Here is a 16,076-nt window from a genome sequence, read left to right on the forward strand (position 1 = left end):
ACATAGGTACTACAGTAATAGGGTATGGGCAGGTGGGAGGGGGGAGGGGGCGGGTATATACATATATAATGAGTGAGATGTGCACCATCTGGGGGATGGTCATGATGGAGACTCAGACTTGTGGGGGGAGGGGGGAAATGGGCATTTATTGAAACCTTAAAATCTGTACCCCCATAATATGCCGAAATAAAAAAAAAAAAAAAAAAAAAAAGGCTTTGTGTTCACAGCAGCCAGAGAATAGAGGAGACAGCAATCGAAGACTCACAAGGACAAAAGATAAGAGCAAACAAGATGCTCAAAGGATGCACAGGCTTCCCAGTGGGGGGGCATTCAGAAAGTGTTCCCCCTGGATTACAGGGTGGGATTCTGAGTGACAGATGAATGCCACTTGCTGCTTGATCTTAGCCTCACAGATATGACGGGAGCCTGGCATGGCTGGTTCTGCTGTAACAGACAGACCCACGAGGGATCATTAGTAACCCCCAGGCCATGGCCTGGAAGACAGTGTATCGTCAACGCTCATGCCTCCTCACTCCACGGCACTGGGTGTTCAGCACCAGACACCCCCTCACTGTGCACCAGAGCCCGGGGCCTGTCCCAGCTCGGGCCTTGCCTGCTCTGAGGCAGCTCTGCAGCGAGCGCCGACACTCTCCAAGGCAGAAGACATCAACAGCCTCTGAGAGGGGGCGTTCTCCCACCGCCTGCATGGACGCCCTCTCATTCCGACGTCTGCGTGTACAATGCTCGTCAAGGCCAAGGCCGTCCGTACTGAACAAGGACAACAGAGGACAGAAAGGAGGGGGAGGGGATGGTCCTTTCGCCAAGAAAGGAGGGCTGAGGTCTCCCCGCGTGGGGTCCGGGGCAGAGCAGCAGGCTTGGGCGTGCAAGCTGTTCGCCGGCAGGCCTCGCAGAAATGCCAGGGCAACTTGGTGGGGCAGAGGGACCCAACAGAAGGCAACAAGTAGGAAATGTCGTGAGAACCACATCAAATGCCATGGAGATCACTTTGCCTGTGCTGCCACAATGTTGTCAATGAGGGAGATTTTTCTTAGCACCCTGGCCCTGAATATTTACCCATCGCCAGATGAGCAAGTGGTAGGGCAGCAGACGGGGACAGCAAGGGTGATGGGGACTTATGAGTCTCCTGTAGAAAGGCAGAAACTCTTGTTACTCGAATGTCACCAAAACATGCATTTGCTAGTCAGATATATTTTCATCTCACAGTTAAGCAGATGTGTTATTAGTGTTGTCATTACTATTAATTTACTTGATACTGTAGCCTTAACAAATCAGAGAAGACAGTAATGATGACCAGGTATAGGAAGTTCTCTCACCCAAGGCCAGAGTGTTCAGAAGAGGAAACTGATTGTCTAAAACAGTGAGATGTTCTCAAGTTTCTACAGCTAATTCATAACTGACTGGAGGGGAGAACGTGGAAAGTATTTTTGTGCTTTTATAAAACACAATGGTGCCCCTCTTACATAATGTGACATATATATACCATGTTTCCCTGAAAAGAAGACAGGGTCTTATATTTATTTTTCCTCAAGAAGACACCCTAGGGCTTATTTTCAGGGGATGTGTTATTTTTTTAAGTATGGTACAACAGTCTACATTTATTCAAACATAGTTAAGTCGTCTTCTTCTGGAACATCATCATAACTCTCCAAACCCCGAATTCCATCCTGAATTTCTTGCGACTCTGTTTCCTTTAGAACCATTGGCCCCGATCTCTCATGTTGAGCAACAGAGCTCTCCTGGGGCAGATGAGAAGGGCTCCTCGTCTTCTTTACCGCTCCGCAGTGAAATGCATGGGTTGTGCAGATATGTTGTATAGCCACGCCTATCGCTAGGTCTTATTTTCAGGATAGGGCTTATATTGCACAAATGCTTAGAAATCCTGCTAGGGCTTATTTTATGGGTAGGTCTTATTTTCAGGGAAACATGGTATGTATATATGTGTGTGTGTATTGTCTTTGCACTGGTAAGTGGGAGTAAAAACAGAAAACTTAAGAGTAGATCTTCTCCCCTTGAGGGTTTCCAGTCTACCATTTTCTCTCCACCTTTGGGAAAATGTACATGTTTGATTTTGCGTGTGTTCTTATTTACACACGCACATAAAGCCGTAACAATGGCTGCTGAAAGAACACAAAATGGAGGCAGAATGAGGATGTTTGACTATCCTACTTATAGGGTCCAGCAGTACATACGGATTTTTTTCTGTAAGAACATGTAAAGTTTAGAATCAATGAAAAACAAGATCTCCTTTTCTTTGGGTCTCAAAGGCATTTCTGAATACCTATTTTTTTCCTATGAGGAAAAAACCACTATAGTTTGAATTCAAACACTTGATCTGAAGAAAGCACAAGAATGGAAACCAGGAGAGGTCTCCAAGATTGATGGATTTATTGAGCCTTGTAGTCACTGCAGTGGTTAAGCAGCTCAGAAAGATAGGAGCAAAGCCCTTCCTGGGAGACTCCCGCGGTCTCCCAGCTCTAATAGCCCCGTAGACGTCATGAGGCCCCGAGGAGACTAAGAGCCCGCTGCGGAAGGCAATCAGACTGAAGGTTAATTTGCATCTGGGAAGAGGTCGCAATGGCCTCATCAGTCTTAGCAAGCTAAATCTTCCTGCAATACACGGGAAATTTCCAGGGCTCCTGAAAGAGCAAGTTGCTGTCATCTCACCCTGAATTCTGCAGCCCAGAACGCTAATAAAGCAGCTCTCTAATCCCAGTCCCCATTCAAGCACCATAGTGTCCTGGAGGTGAGTCAATGGCCCTCCTGCTCAGACTGTGGACCAAGCCTGGTATGAAATTCTATAAAATGCATCTGAGAAGGAGGCAGGAGCCTGAGTGATAGCACTTAGAACAAGCACGGTAAGGTGGATTGAGAGAAGGGAACATATTCCAGGCAGAGAGGACAAGATGAGCCAGGCCATTATGGTAAATAATAATAATGATGATGATAATCAGAAATGTTTTATGCATTCTGAGGACGGGAAGTTCAAACACGATGCATAGGGCACTTAAAGGCAGGGAGTTAGCCTGGGGTTGGAAGCAAGGGCTCTCTTCCGAAAGAACAGAAGTCAATGGGAATGTCGGTCTTCGGTACAGGCAGGAAACTCTGCCACAGATGTGCATATCTTTGCCTGGGTTTGGAGGCTGAGATGGGGAAAATCTCTAGAAACCAACAACGTCAGTAATTATTTTGAACATTTATATCACTTGTTCATTAGCTGGTTTTAGGACCAGAAGTTCATCATAATAGAGACAGTTATAACCAGTTATACCTGTATGGCACAGCCTTGTGATTCCTGCACTACTGCTCTATATTCATTTCACATTAGATTATTTTTTCAAAATAAACAGTAGAGATGTTAATGAACCAAGAATGAGCCCAGCGTGGCTGGCAATAATGGGTCTTAATATTGGCTGGTGTTTTTCACATTGCCATGTTCTGACAGTTCTCCTAAACATGATCACCTCTGCCGGCCATGCAGAATATGTGGTCAGGGGGTGGGGAGCGGAATTTCTCAAATCCAAGAAGAGTTAAAGGTGGGTTTTCAGAGGATGTAAGAAACCAGAGAGAGAGGGTCCCCAGTTGCTATGCCGTGGCAGCTGGGCCCCAGAGAGGTAATAAAGCCAGTCCACCTCTGCCCCTCTTGGGGTCTATATTGCCTCCTGATCTTCTACATTGTCTGCTCCAGCACGCGCAGCTGTCAGCACCAGACATGTCATTACGTAGTGGCACCTTCTCTATGGCAAGTGTGTACACATTTGCTTACTCAAGAGTGTCCTGAACAAAACATGGTTGCTGGTAAGAAAAAGGAAAAAAATCTCCGAAGTCTTTGGGCCTATAGTGATGTGTAGACTTACATTAACCAGTGTGGGATGGATTAGTGCGAGTGGGTAGTGCATGGCCCAGAAGAGTCACCACAGCTGCAAAAACAATCGGGAGTGTGTGAAGCCTGCCAGTGAGAAGAAACACGGTCTACTTGGGTAGACTCTACTATAGAAAAGATGTCACAGCACAAATAATGGACATTTCCTGAACTTGCAGTGTGATGACCAGGGTTTATAGAATAATATAGTCCTTGGACTAAAAGGAGCCCATTTGTTTATAAATGTAGAAAATCAGAGAATATACACACAGCAAATGAACATCCTTCAGACAGATGAATGATGCTGGGCAAAACAGAGCCTGTGCTTGGAGCCACTGTGAGTGAGCACCTGCTCAGAAGCAAAGCGAGGCCGGGACTCACATCTCATGGCGCCTCCCGGGAGAGGCCGCTCCCCTCGGAAGTGGAGGCACTTACCAATATCACTGTTAGATCAAAAAGAAAAATCCCGGAGGCACGAGAGAACACAGATAATCCAGATTAAGGGAAATTTTGCTGAAGAATCAGGAATATGGGAAAGGGAGGGAGGAAGCCACCCCCCAAAAACTTAACCTACTTTGCCATATCCTTACTACAGCAGGGGTTCCCAACCTATGGTGAGTTGTATAATTATTTCATTCTATATTGCAATGTAATAATAATAGAAATAAAGTGCACAATAAATGCAATGCCCCTGAATCATCCCACAACATCCCCCATCCCTGGTCTGTGGAAAAATTATCTTCCATGAAAACAGTCCTGGTGCCAAAAAGGTTGAGGACCGCTGTACTAGAGTGTGGCCCAGAGACTTCCTCGTCTCTCCCTGCACTTCCATTGACACCACGCTGTGCTAGTATTTTCCAGATTCGTCTTGTAGCTCTAAGTAGGGAACTCCTTCCGACCAGAAGTGCTCACTGGCCAGAGAGTAATGACAAAATGAAACAAAGCACAAACCTCCTCTTGTAGGATAATAATATTGTTATGAAATGCATCATAAAGACTGTTTTGAGGTTGTGGAGGGTGACTGGGAAGTCCATCAAATCAGCTAGAAAGTCAATGGTTGACTTTGTTCAAAATTATTCAAAATATATTGTTCAGAAATATTGAACAAAAATTCAATTATATTGATTTTAGTTCTGGTTATTACTAAAAAGTAAGAGGAGCATTACTGCTCTCACCTGTGCGCTGCGGAGAGGAAGCGGGCGGTCAGAGGCGGCGCGGGCGAAGCCGCGGTCAGAACTGTTCAGCGGGCGCCTGCCTGCGCCGGCGGCCGCGGGCCTGGGGAGAGTCCAGCGAGATGCCGCCTCGAGCGAGGCGTTAAAATCCCAGGCACAAATATTACACCCTTCTTACTCGCAGGTGTCGATCAAGACCAGCACGTGTGTTTTCCCGATTCAGATGGAAGTTCTCTGCATTTTGGAAGCCTGAGAAATCAGTATCTGCAGCTAGGGAGCAGAGCAGGTTGGCGCTGGCCTGGCGCTCCCAGTGCCAGGGGTTCGCGGCAGCGCGACGGCCGTGTGGCCTTCTCCGTAAGAATGGACGTGTGACCACGCAGGAACCTGGGTGAGTAAGGGTGAATAAGGTGTGCTTATTGTTTAGAGTATTGAGTATCCAGTAACAAAGAACTGAAGCAGGTAAGCCTGGGTGACACAAACTGAAAATTGCTTTCGGTCCTTGTATTTACAATGCAGATGGGGAGAGAAATTTAAATGTATCCTATTGAATCACTGGGTGGCAGCCAAGATAGCACGTTCCTAAATTCCAAGGACCAGCGTGGCGGGAGCTGGAGAGCGGCGCCGGCGCGGGGCGAGGGAGGCGCTGGCGGGCACGGGGCGCGGCGGAGGGCCCTGCGGTCCGCGCGGGAGGGCGCGACCGGCCAGCGGGGTGCGAAGACGACCGCCGTGGCCGCTCACCCGACGGTGTTCAGTTTGCGTGGCGGGCAGACAGCCTGTAAGGGGAGTCCTGAACCAGCAGGCAGAGGGCTGAGAGGCGTCTGCACAGGGCAGAGAGGCGTCCGCAGAGAGTCGTCCGCAGAGAGGCGTCCGCAGAGAGAGGGCCGCAGAGAGGCGTCCGCAGAGAGGCGTCCGCAGAGGGGCGCAGAGAGGCGTCCCCAGAGAGGGGGCCGCAGAGAGGGGGCCGCAGAGAGAGGGCCGCAGAGAGGGGGCCGCAGAGAGGCGTCCGCAGAGAGGGCCGCAGAGAGAGGGCCGCAGAGAGGGGGCCGCAGAGAGGCGTCCGCAGAGAGAGGGCCACAGAGAGAGGGCCGCAGAGAGAGGGCCGCAGAGAGAGGGCCGCAGAGAGGGGGCCGCAGAGAGGCGTCCGCAGAGAGAGGGCCGCAGAGAGAGGGCCGCAGAGAGGCGTCCGCAGAGAGGGCCGCAGAGAGAGGGCCGCAGAGAGGGGGCCGCAGAGAGGCGTCCGCAGAGAGGGCCGCAGAGAGTCGTCCGCAGAGAGGCGTCCGCAGAGGGGCGCAGAGAGGCGTCCCCAGAGAGGGGGCCGCAGAGAGGGGGCCGCAGAGAGAGGGCCGCAGAGAGGGGGCCGCAGAGAGGGGGCCGCAGAGAGAGGGCCGCAGAGAGAGGGCCGCAGAGAGGGGGCCGCAGAGAGGGGGCCGCAGAGAGGCGTCTGCAGAGAGGGCCGCAGAGAGGGCCGCAGAGAGGGGGCCGCAGAGAGGGGGCCGCAGAGAGGGCCGCAGAGAGAGGGCCGCAGAGAGGGGGCCGCAGAGAGAGGGCCGCAGAGAGAGGGCCGCAGAGAGGGCCGCAGAGAGGGGGCCGCAGAGAGGGGGCCGCAGAGAGGGCCGCAGAGAGAGGGCCGCAGAGAGGGGGCCGCAGAGAGAGGGCCGCAGAGAGGGGGCCGCAGAGAGGCGTCCGCAGAGAGAGGGCCGCAGAGAGGGGGCCGCAGAGAGGGGGCCGCAGAGAGGGGGCCGCAGAGAGGGGGCCGCAGAGAGGCGTCCGCAGAGAGGGCCGCAGAGAGGGCCGCAGAGAGGGGGCCGCAGAGAGGGGGCCGCAGAGAGGGCCGCAGAGAGAGGGCCGCAGAGAGGGGGCCGCAGAGAGGGGGCCGCAGAGAGGGGGCCGCAGAGAGGCGTCCGCAGAGAGAGGGCCGCAGAGAGGGGGCCGCAGAGAGGGGGCCGCAGAGAGGGGGCCGCAGAGAGGGGGCCGCAGAGAGGGGGCCGCAGAGAGGCGTCCGCAGAGAGGGCCGCAGAGAGGGCCGCAGAGAGGGGGCCGCAGAGAGGGGGCCGCAGAGAGGGCCGCAGAGAGAGGGCCGCAGAGAGTCGTCTGCAGAGAGAGGGCCGCAGAGAGAGGGCCGCAGAGAGTCGTCTGCAGAGAGGGGGCCGCAGAGAGGGGGCCGCAGAGAGTCGTCTGCAGAGAGAGGGCCGCAGAGAGAGGGCCGCAGAGAGAGGGCCGCAGAGAGAGGGCCGCAGAGAGTTGTCTGCAGAGAGAGGGCCGCAGAGAGAGGGCCGCAGAGAGAGGGCCGCAGAGAGTCGTCTGCAGAGAGAGGGCCGCAGAGAGAGGGCCGCAGAGAGAGGGCCGCAGAGAGGGGGCCGCAGAGAGGGGGCCGCAGAGAGAGGGCCGCAGAGAGAGGGCCGCAGAGAGTTGTCTGCAGAGAGGGGGCCGCAGAGAGGCCGTGGGGCGAGGGAGGGCGGCGGACAGTCAGGCAGCGGGCACTGCCGGCCACGCTGGAGGGTCGGGGCGCCCTGCGGCGGAGGGCAGACGGGAGTGTCTGAGCTCGTTCCCTCCGGTCGCCTCGCACGTCGCATGCCCGTGCTGGACACAGACTCCCTGGTCCCCGCGCGGGAGCACACAATCTAGCAGGGACAGCGCCTGCCTCCGTGTCCGGCCTGACCAGGCGCGGGCTCCGTCCTCTGCTCGCCTCCCGCCGTCCGTGCAGGTCCCGGCGGGGGCGCGGTCTGCCGGCCGAGCTCAGGAGAAAGGCGGCGGAGACCGCAGGGCGCAGCCTCCTGCGCGCCCGCCACTGGGCGGCCGGGGCTGCTCACAGAGGAAAGACTTGCCACGAACAGAGGAGCGTGTCCGTGGCTTTTTTTAAAAACCCAGCTCGACCAAATACGACCACGGAAGTAACAGATCGCCGGCAGTGACGGCGCCTGGGCCCGCAGACCGGCGGCCTCCGCGGGCGCCCCCGGGGAGCCCGCCGCGGCAGGCTGCAGGAGCGTGGGGGCCCTGAAGCAACGCTGAAATTCAGTCACACGGGAGGCTTTGAGACTCACAGACATTAGAAAAGCCATAGCCAACTCCACGGAATTGAGGGCAAAACAGGACAAGCACATCTAGCAAATCAGAATTTCCTAGTGAGGCCTTTCCAGGTGCGGCAGAGAGCGGGGCCGCCACCCCCACCGCGCAGGCGGGGCTCCCGGCAGGCGGCGGCTGCGGGGGACCGGTGCCTTCCCGCTGCTTCTTGATGGCCTGTCCCTGGGAGACCCGGCATTAGATGAAGAATTCTGCTCAGTAGGAAAGAGGTGGATATGACTCAGGTTGACAACAGAAGCAAAATTGGTTTTGTTTTTGTTTTTGTTTTTTTAGCTGAAAAACACAACTGTTAACCTGAAGTCACTTAAGCAGAAGTGAAAGGGTAGCTTTGATTCTAAACAAAAGGGTAGAGGAATCAAGTAATGCTATTGCGGAAAAGATGGAAAGGGTCACCTACCATATTCTAGCTTTGTAGCAGTTTGCTAGAGTAATCCGAGTCTGAAGAAATGAGCAGGTGAAAATGTCTAAGAAGAAACTGATATGAAGGAAAGGCCAGTAAACCTTCAGAGAGAATATTAATACAGAATAGGCGGGGAAAGGGGGGCATGGGCGATATATGTAACCTTAACACTTGTACCCCCATAATACGCTAAAAGAAAAAATAATACAGAATAGGCAATTTTACTAAAATCAAATCCCAATTCTTTCTGCCTTCTGCAGATAGTTTTCTACTTGATGTGTTGCTCTTCTTGATGCCAGGTGCATGCTGGACATGGACAATGACACTATCCTGGATGGCTTCGTCCTTTTGGGCTTCTCAGATCACCCCAGGCTGGAAAAGATCCTCTTTGTGGCCGTCACTATCTTTTACATGGTCACCCTAGCGGGCAGCATCGCCACCATAATCCTGTCCCATAGAGCCCCCAGCTGCACACCCCCATGCACCTCTTCCTCCCCCAGCTCTCCTTCCTGGACCTCCGCTTCACCACCAGCTGCTTCCCCCAGCTGCCGGCCCGCCTCTGGGGCCGGGACAAGACCATCAGCTTCCTGGGCCTGGGAGCCGCCGAGTGTGTGCTGCTGCCGGTCACGGCCTGTGTCGGCCTGGTCTGGACTAGCGGGATTTGGCGCCTTGGCGCAGTCCCCCACCACCATGAAGCTGCCCTTCTGCCCTCACCACCGGGTGGACGACTTTGTCTGCGAGGCGCCTGCGCTGATCCGCCTGGCCTGCGGAGACACGCGGGCCAACAGCTGGAGACCTCAGTGGTCGGCGCGTCGCCCAGGCCTGCTGGCCATCCAGTCCCGGCAGGGGAGGAGCAAGGCCTTCCGCACCTGCGCTTTCCCACCTGGTGGTCGTCTTCCTCTTCTACTGCAGTGTCACTGCCGTCTACATCCAGCCCCAGGGCCGTTTTTCCCAGAAGGGAGGGAAATTCCTGACTGTTTTCTATACAGTCGTGACCCCCACGCTCAACCCCTCATCTACACTCTGAGGAACAAGGATGTGAAGGGAGCTCTCATGGGGCTATTTGGGAAAGACAAGATGACCGGTGAGGGGTGAGGGGCTCAGACTCAACAGGGTGGTCAGCTTTTGTCTGATTCAGTTGCTCACAGGATTTAACATGTGGCACCTCGTGTGTAGGAAGGTCTCGATGGCCAGTGCTGATGTACGATAAAAGGCCACGGTAGGGCTTTATCTAGACAGCAGATGGATCCAAAGTAAAATTTGATGCACCATGCAATTGTATTTATTTATTTGAGACGGTCTCACTTTGCCACCTCACTAGAGTGCAGTGGCACCATCATCGCTCACAGCAACTCAGCTCTTGGGTTTAAGTGATCCTCCTGCCTCAGCCTCCGGAGTAGCTGGGACTACAGGTGCACACCACCTCGCCTGTAGAGATAGGGGTCTGATTTTAGCAGAGATGGGGTCTCACTCTTGCTCAGGCTGGTCTCGAACTCCTAGCCTCAAGTGATCCTCCTGCCTCAGCCTCCCAGAGTGCTAGGATTACAGGCGTGAGCCACCGCACCCAGTCTTCAATGTTATTTTTAAATTTAAATATAAGTATAGCATTCCTCCTGTCAGCTACCATCAGGAAATGAAAAACACTCCAGTCATTTTAAAAGAAAAATTTATTGTAAGAAATCATTAATTAATATTGAAGGAGGGAAAAGGCAATAAAGGAAGCAGCCACAACTCCTAGTACTGGGGGAACATAAGAAAAGGACTGGAATTGTCAAAATCTGATGGCCCAGAGAGCAGAAACTCTTAGACCCCCTCCTTACAGGCAGGGGCATTGCTGGCTGTGCTTCTGTCACAGGGATTCTGGCTCTGCTCTCAATACATTCAAGAATCTTTATTTAAATTGTGCAATTGCTGCTACTTAATAAACTGCCAGTGCCAGGGAGAAAAAAACATTGCTAGGGTCAAATTAAGAAGAACAGAGAACAGGAAGCAAACAGGGAAGAACAAGCCACATCTGTAGGGCCAGATGTGGTGGCTCATGCCTGTAATCCTAGCACTCTGGGACACTGTGGTGGAAGGATTGCTTGAGGTCAGGAGTTCGAGACCAGACTGAGCAAGAGCAAGACCTTGTCTCTACTAAAAACAGAAAAACCTATCCGGGCATAATGGCGCATGCCTGTAGTCCCAGCTACTCAGGAGGCTGAGGCAGGAGGATCACTTTAGCCCGGGAGTTTGAGGTTGCTGTGAGCTGGGCTGACACCATGGCACTCTAGCCTGGGCAACAGAGCAAGACTCTGTCGTGAAATGAAACTGAAATGAAATGAATAAATAAATAAATAAATAAGCCACATCCCGCCCACCAGCCTGCAGCCTATCTGGCTATATCACCCCTCATGGGTAAAGACTAATATGGAACCCACTATAGGCAAAACAGAAATACACACGCACACTCCTAGCCCCAGCCTTACAAAGGAGCTGATGCAAGTGTGGGTTTAGAGCTGCAAGACAATGGCTTAAAAACTGGCTCCTGTATGCAACATGCGACTGTTGACACTACAAAAGGAATCCAAAATACAAATTGAGAGGAAGACAAACCTAGGGCCAGCTTGTGGATCCTGCTCAATGTAATTCCTGCATGCCACTTGTTCTTGAGCAAGAGCACCATGTCTGGTCAGAATCAGGACAAGAAGCAGATATGTAAGAGTTCTCATACATGGAATACCCAAAAGAAAAAAAATAATCTCAAAACCCTTACAACCTTATGATTAAGGTATTCTCACTGTGCCAGCTACAACGGATTCATTTCTAATTACACAGTGTATGTTGAGGTAATTATGAATACAAATGTCGTTGTGAGAGTTAATTAAGAGATCCCCTCCCCCGTAACATCTCACAGAACTGAAGTGCAATAATGTCACCAGGACGTTGGCACCGACGCACACAAGACACGTGACATTTCCAGATCCACAAGGGTCCCTCTTGCTGCCTTCCACAGCCACACCTCCTCCCCCCGAGCGGCGGGCCCACCCCCTTAAGTCCTGGCAGTGACTAATTTGTCCTCTATTTCTACGTTTTGTCAATTCAGGAATTTTTACAAATGGAATTATACAATATGTAATATCTCAAAATTTCTTTTTTCATTCATCATAGTTCTGGAGATTCATTAAGGTTGTCGAATGTATCAGTAATTTTTTCCTTTTTATTGCCAAACAATATTCTCTGGTATTGCTGTACCAGTCATTTACCTATTGAGGGGCATCTACATTGTCTCCAGTTTGAGGATATTATGCATAAAACTGCCATGAAGATTTGTTAACAGGTTTCTGTGTGACCGTTAGGCTTGTGTTTCTCTGGGCTAAATGCCCAAGAGTGCAAATGCTGGGTTGTATAATGAAGAATGTCTAATTTTGTAAGAAATTGTCATATTCTTTCCAGAGTGGCTGTGCAATATATCATTCCTATCAGTTACATTTGAGCAATCCAGTTTCTCTGTATCCTTGCATTCGGTGTCGTCATTTTATATAAATATATATATACACACACACATACATGCACACATGGAAATTTTAGCCATTCTGAAAAGTGTGTAGTGATATTTCATTGGGGTTTTAATTTGCATTTCTCCAATGGCCATTAGTAATGAACATCTCTTCCTCTATCTTCTTTAGTGCATCTCCTTGTCTTTTACCCATTTTACCAATTTTCTAATTGGTTTGTTTGTTGAATTTGAGATTGCCTTATATATTCTAGATATAAGTCTTTTGCCACATACATGGTTTGGAAATATCTTCCCCAAGTCTGTAGCTTGTCTTTTCATTCTTTTAACAAGATCTTTACACAGCAAATGTTTTAAATTTTGATGAAGTTCAATTTGCTAGTGAAAGAAAGTTTTCAAATTTTATTTTATTCCTTTCACCACAATTATTCACATTTTACAAGTGCTGCTAAATCTCATCATCATTCATTTGGTCATCAAATGCACTTCTGTGTCCCATGCTCCTTTGGCTATCTGTATCTCATTTAGAGATCTGTATCAGTACCAAAGGGTGTAGATCTTGCTCAGTAACTCTTCCTAAGTAGAGTGCATTACTCTTCTAGGGCTGCTATACCAAAGTAACACAGACTGGGTAGCTTAAACAACAAAAATTTATTTCCTCGTAGTTTTAGAGACTAGAAATCTGAGATCCAGGTGTCAGTCACCAGGGTTGCTTTCTCTGAGGCCTCTCTCCTAGGCCCGTAGCTGGCTGTCTTCCCTCTGAGCATGTCTACGTCCTAATCTTCTCTCCTTATAAGAACACCAGTCATATTGCATTAGGGCCCACTCTGACAGGCCCTATTTTAACTTAATTACCTCCTTAAAAACCCTATCTCCAAGTAGTATACAAACTCTGAGGTGCTGGGGGTTAGGACTTCCACGTCATTTTTCGAGAGGGTACAACATAGAGATGCAGAGAACACTGCATAGTTCAAAGCACATAAAGATGCTCAACCAAAGCTCGTTATCATAAATAACAACATTACTGACCTATATGGTGATGGTCATGAAGACAATAACTAGTAAAAATTTAGAAAGTTCATGCCCATTAAGAGAGTTAGGGATGGAAGTGAAGCCTCAAGGATTGAAAACAGGCATTGTTTGTCCTGCCTCACACACAATCACAAATCTATCCTTGGTTAAACCTGAAGACCCCATTCTAATCTACTTCCCTTAACCACTGTCACACTGTGGTCCATTATTGTGGAAACAGAATTCAACCTTAACTTGTGATCCCATTCCAATATTTCAGTTCCTTTTCCTCAAAGATACTTAGAATTAAGAGAGATTTTACAAGCACCTCTTGTGTGCCAGACACTATTCTAAATGCTTTATAGATGCTAATGCATTTAATCCGCATACACCCATTGAAAAGCTGTAGAAGACATTAATCCATACTGAGGAAATGACTAAACATTACTAAAAGATAGAAAAGGAAGACAGTGGGATTCATGTACAATGATCACAGCTGGTATGACACACCATAAAAATGTAAATTTTCCTCAAATTAAACTCTGAGTTCAACAGAGGGGTGTGTGTGTGTGTGTGTGTGTCTGTGCAGCTGACCCATAAACGCAGGAACGCTAACAGAGCAAATACACCCTGAGTGCCCAACATGTCTAAGACACCATCCTAGGCACTGGGTGCTCAACGGTGATTAAAAGAAATAGAAATCCCGCTTTCATGGAACTTGCATGAAAGTGAGAAAAAAGACAATAAGCAAAATAAATAAAATGCATATGTTGGTATGAAGGGGAAAGGTCACAGAAGGAAGCAAGTGCACGCATGGAGGGAAATAACTTGAATTGATTCATCAGATGAGGCTTCAGGAAGGAAGAGCGACTGTTGAAGAAAAGTTTGAAGGAGGTAAAAAGCTGTGAGAACCCCCAGAGAGAATGCCACAGACAAGCAGGATGGCGACAAGACGCAAACAACAGCAGGGGGCTGGGCAGGGTGGAGCTGGGTGAGCTCTAAAAAAGAGAAAAATGGGAAAAGAGAAATTGAATATTTTTGAGGTTTTGCTATAAAAAGAGATGAGAAATGGTTTAGTAAGTAAATATTCGGTCAAGAGAGGAAAGAAAGAAATGGTCCCAGAATGATCACATATAAAAAACGAAGGGTATCACTTGCACCCTTGGTTAGAGAAAAAACCACAGCACACGTCTATGATGATGAGAATGTTGCAGTGGGGAGAGCTGCTGGCGCTGCATCTATGAGTTGGCCAAGAGTGGACGAGATCTTAGAGCAAAGTGGAAGGGTTGGTTTTCCTGAGCCAACAGTTAGTTCAACCTTTGTAAAGGGAGGGGAGGCTCCGTCTATTTATGGACAATGTACAGGTGGCAGTACTTGTGGCTGCTCTGCGAGCCATAGTTGCTAAGAAAATGAAGCTTTGCAGATGGATAAACTGGATTGGATTTTATCCTAACTCCTAATCTCCCCCACCCCAACTTGCTTTTCTTAGGGTCTTATCACCTTATCAGTCCTAATCAATGAGAACTCCATCCTGAGTTGTCAAAGAGATTTCAGGAAAATCTCTTTGTTGTCATGACTTCTCTTCATTTCTCTTACAACAGCATTGTCTTTCTCCATATATGTAGCCACAATCTGACCATGCCTGTCATGCCCACTGCTTGAGATTCCACTGACTCAGGTTGCTGTCTCGCCACGGATGCCTGTAGATTGGCTTCCATGTGTCTAGACTTCAACCTTGTCACCGTAACCTTTCTCCTTCAGCCTGTTCTCAACACAGCAGCCACAGCTAAGGCACTGAAAGACGTCAGACGCCCTCACTCCTCTTCTCAGAATTTCCAGTGATCCCCATCTCAGGCAGAGTGAAAGCTAAGGCCCTTTCCCAGACCCTCCCACTCAGGGACATCGTCTCCCTCAACTACGCTAGCTCATTCCATTCCAGCTACCTGGGCCCCTTAGCAGTTCCTCAAACCATGAGGCACTTGGACTTGCTGTTCTCTCTGCCTAGACCACTCTCCCCTCCCACAGCCGCATGCCCTCCCCCACCCCTGCCTCCTTCGAAGCCCTGCTAAATGTCACTTTCCCAGGAAAGCCTCCCTTTCCCCAAAATCAAAACTGCAAAACTCTCCCCCAAACATAACCACTCCCTATCCTGCTACCCTTGTTTGTGTGTACGTGTATTTGTGAAATATGAAATACCTACAGAAAATATTTGCACAACAGTAAGATTTAAATGTAAAACCAAAACAAATTTTTTTAGAAGATGACTAGAAAATCTTCACAATCTAGGACTTCATAAAGAGTTCCTGGATATGGTGTAAAAAGCATAATCCATAATAGAAAAACTTGATGAATGAAACTTCATCATCATTTAAAACTTTTGCTCTGAGAAAGACCCTATTAAGAGGACAAAAAGACAGTCCTACAGACTGGAGGAAAGATTTGCAAAACATCTATCTGATAAAGACTCATATCTAGAATAGAGAAAGAACTCTTAAAACTCAACAGTAAAAATAATAATTCAGTTAGGAAGATATGAACCATATTTCACCAAAGATGATATACGAATGGCAAATAAGCACTTGAAGTGTTTGACTGTGTTAGCGAGTAGGTAAACGCAAAATGAAACTATAATGAGATTATCACTAAACATGTATCAGATTGGTTAAAATTTAAAAAAACAGTAACAAGACCAAATGTAGGTGAAGATACAGAAAAACTGAATCACTCATTTATTGCCAGTGATAATGCTAAATGGTACAGTTACTCATCTGGTAGTTTCTTTAAAAAAAAAAAAACTATATACAACTAACATACAACCCAGCAACTGCACTCCTAGGCATTTATCCTAGAGAAACAAAAATGTTAGCTTATACAAAAACCTCTACACGAATGTTTATATCAGGGTATTGTGTAACAGGCACAAATGGAAACAATCCAAATGGCCTCCAGCAGGTGAATCATCAAACAGACGATGCTACACCTACACCATAGAGTACTATTCAACAATAAAAGGAACTGAACATCTATAAATGTGCT

At 49.2% G+C, this 16,076-nt stretch overlaps 1 protein-coding gene across 4 annotated transcripts in view; it reads right to left on the bottom strand.

Moving 5' to 3' along the window:
- The window catches only part of NLRP3 (NLR family pyrin domain containing 3), a 69,134-nt gene that overhangs the window by 15,870 nt on the left and 37,188 nt on the right, over positions 1–16,076 (bottom strand). For 2 of the 4 annotated variants that reach the window (XM_012751992.3, XM_076009270.1), the window contains one exon: positions 5,036–5,436. The exons of the other annotated variants lie outside the window; for them this stretch is intronic. In XM_012751992.3, coding sequence (XP_012607446.2) covers positions 5,310–5,436 — 127 coding nt within the window. In that variant the 3' untranslated portion in view covers positions 5,036–5,309. Of the gene's footprint in view, positions 1–5,035; positions 5,437–16,076 lie in introns of those variants that run through there. 4 annotated transcript variants of the gene reach the window in all.

This window comes from Microcebus murinus, chromosome 13 (genome assembly GCF_040939455.1).
Source record: "Microcebus murinus isolate Inina chromosome 13, M.murinus_Inina_mat1.0, whole genome shotgun sequence".
Classification (NCBI taxonomy): domain Eukaryota; kingdom Metazoa; phylum Chordata; class Mammalia; order Primates; family Cheirogaleidae; genus Microcebus; species Microcebus murinus.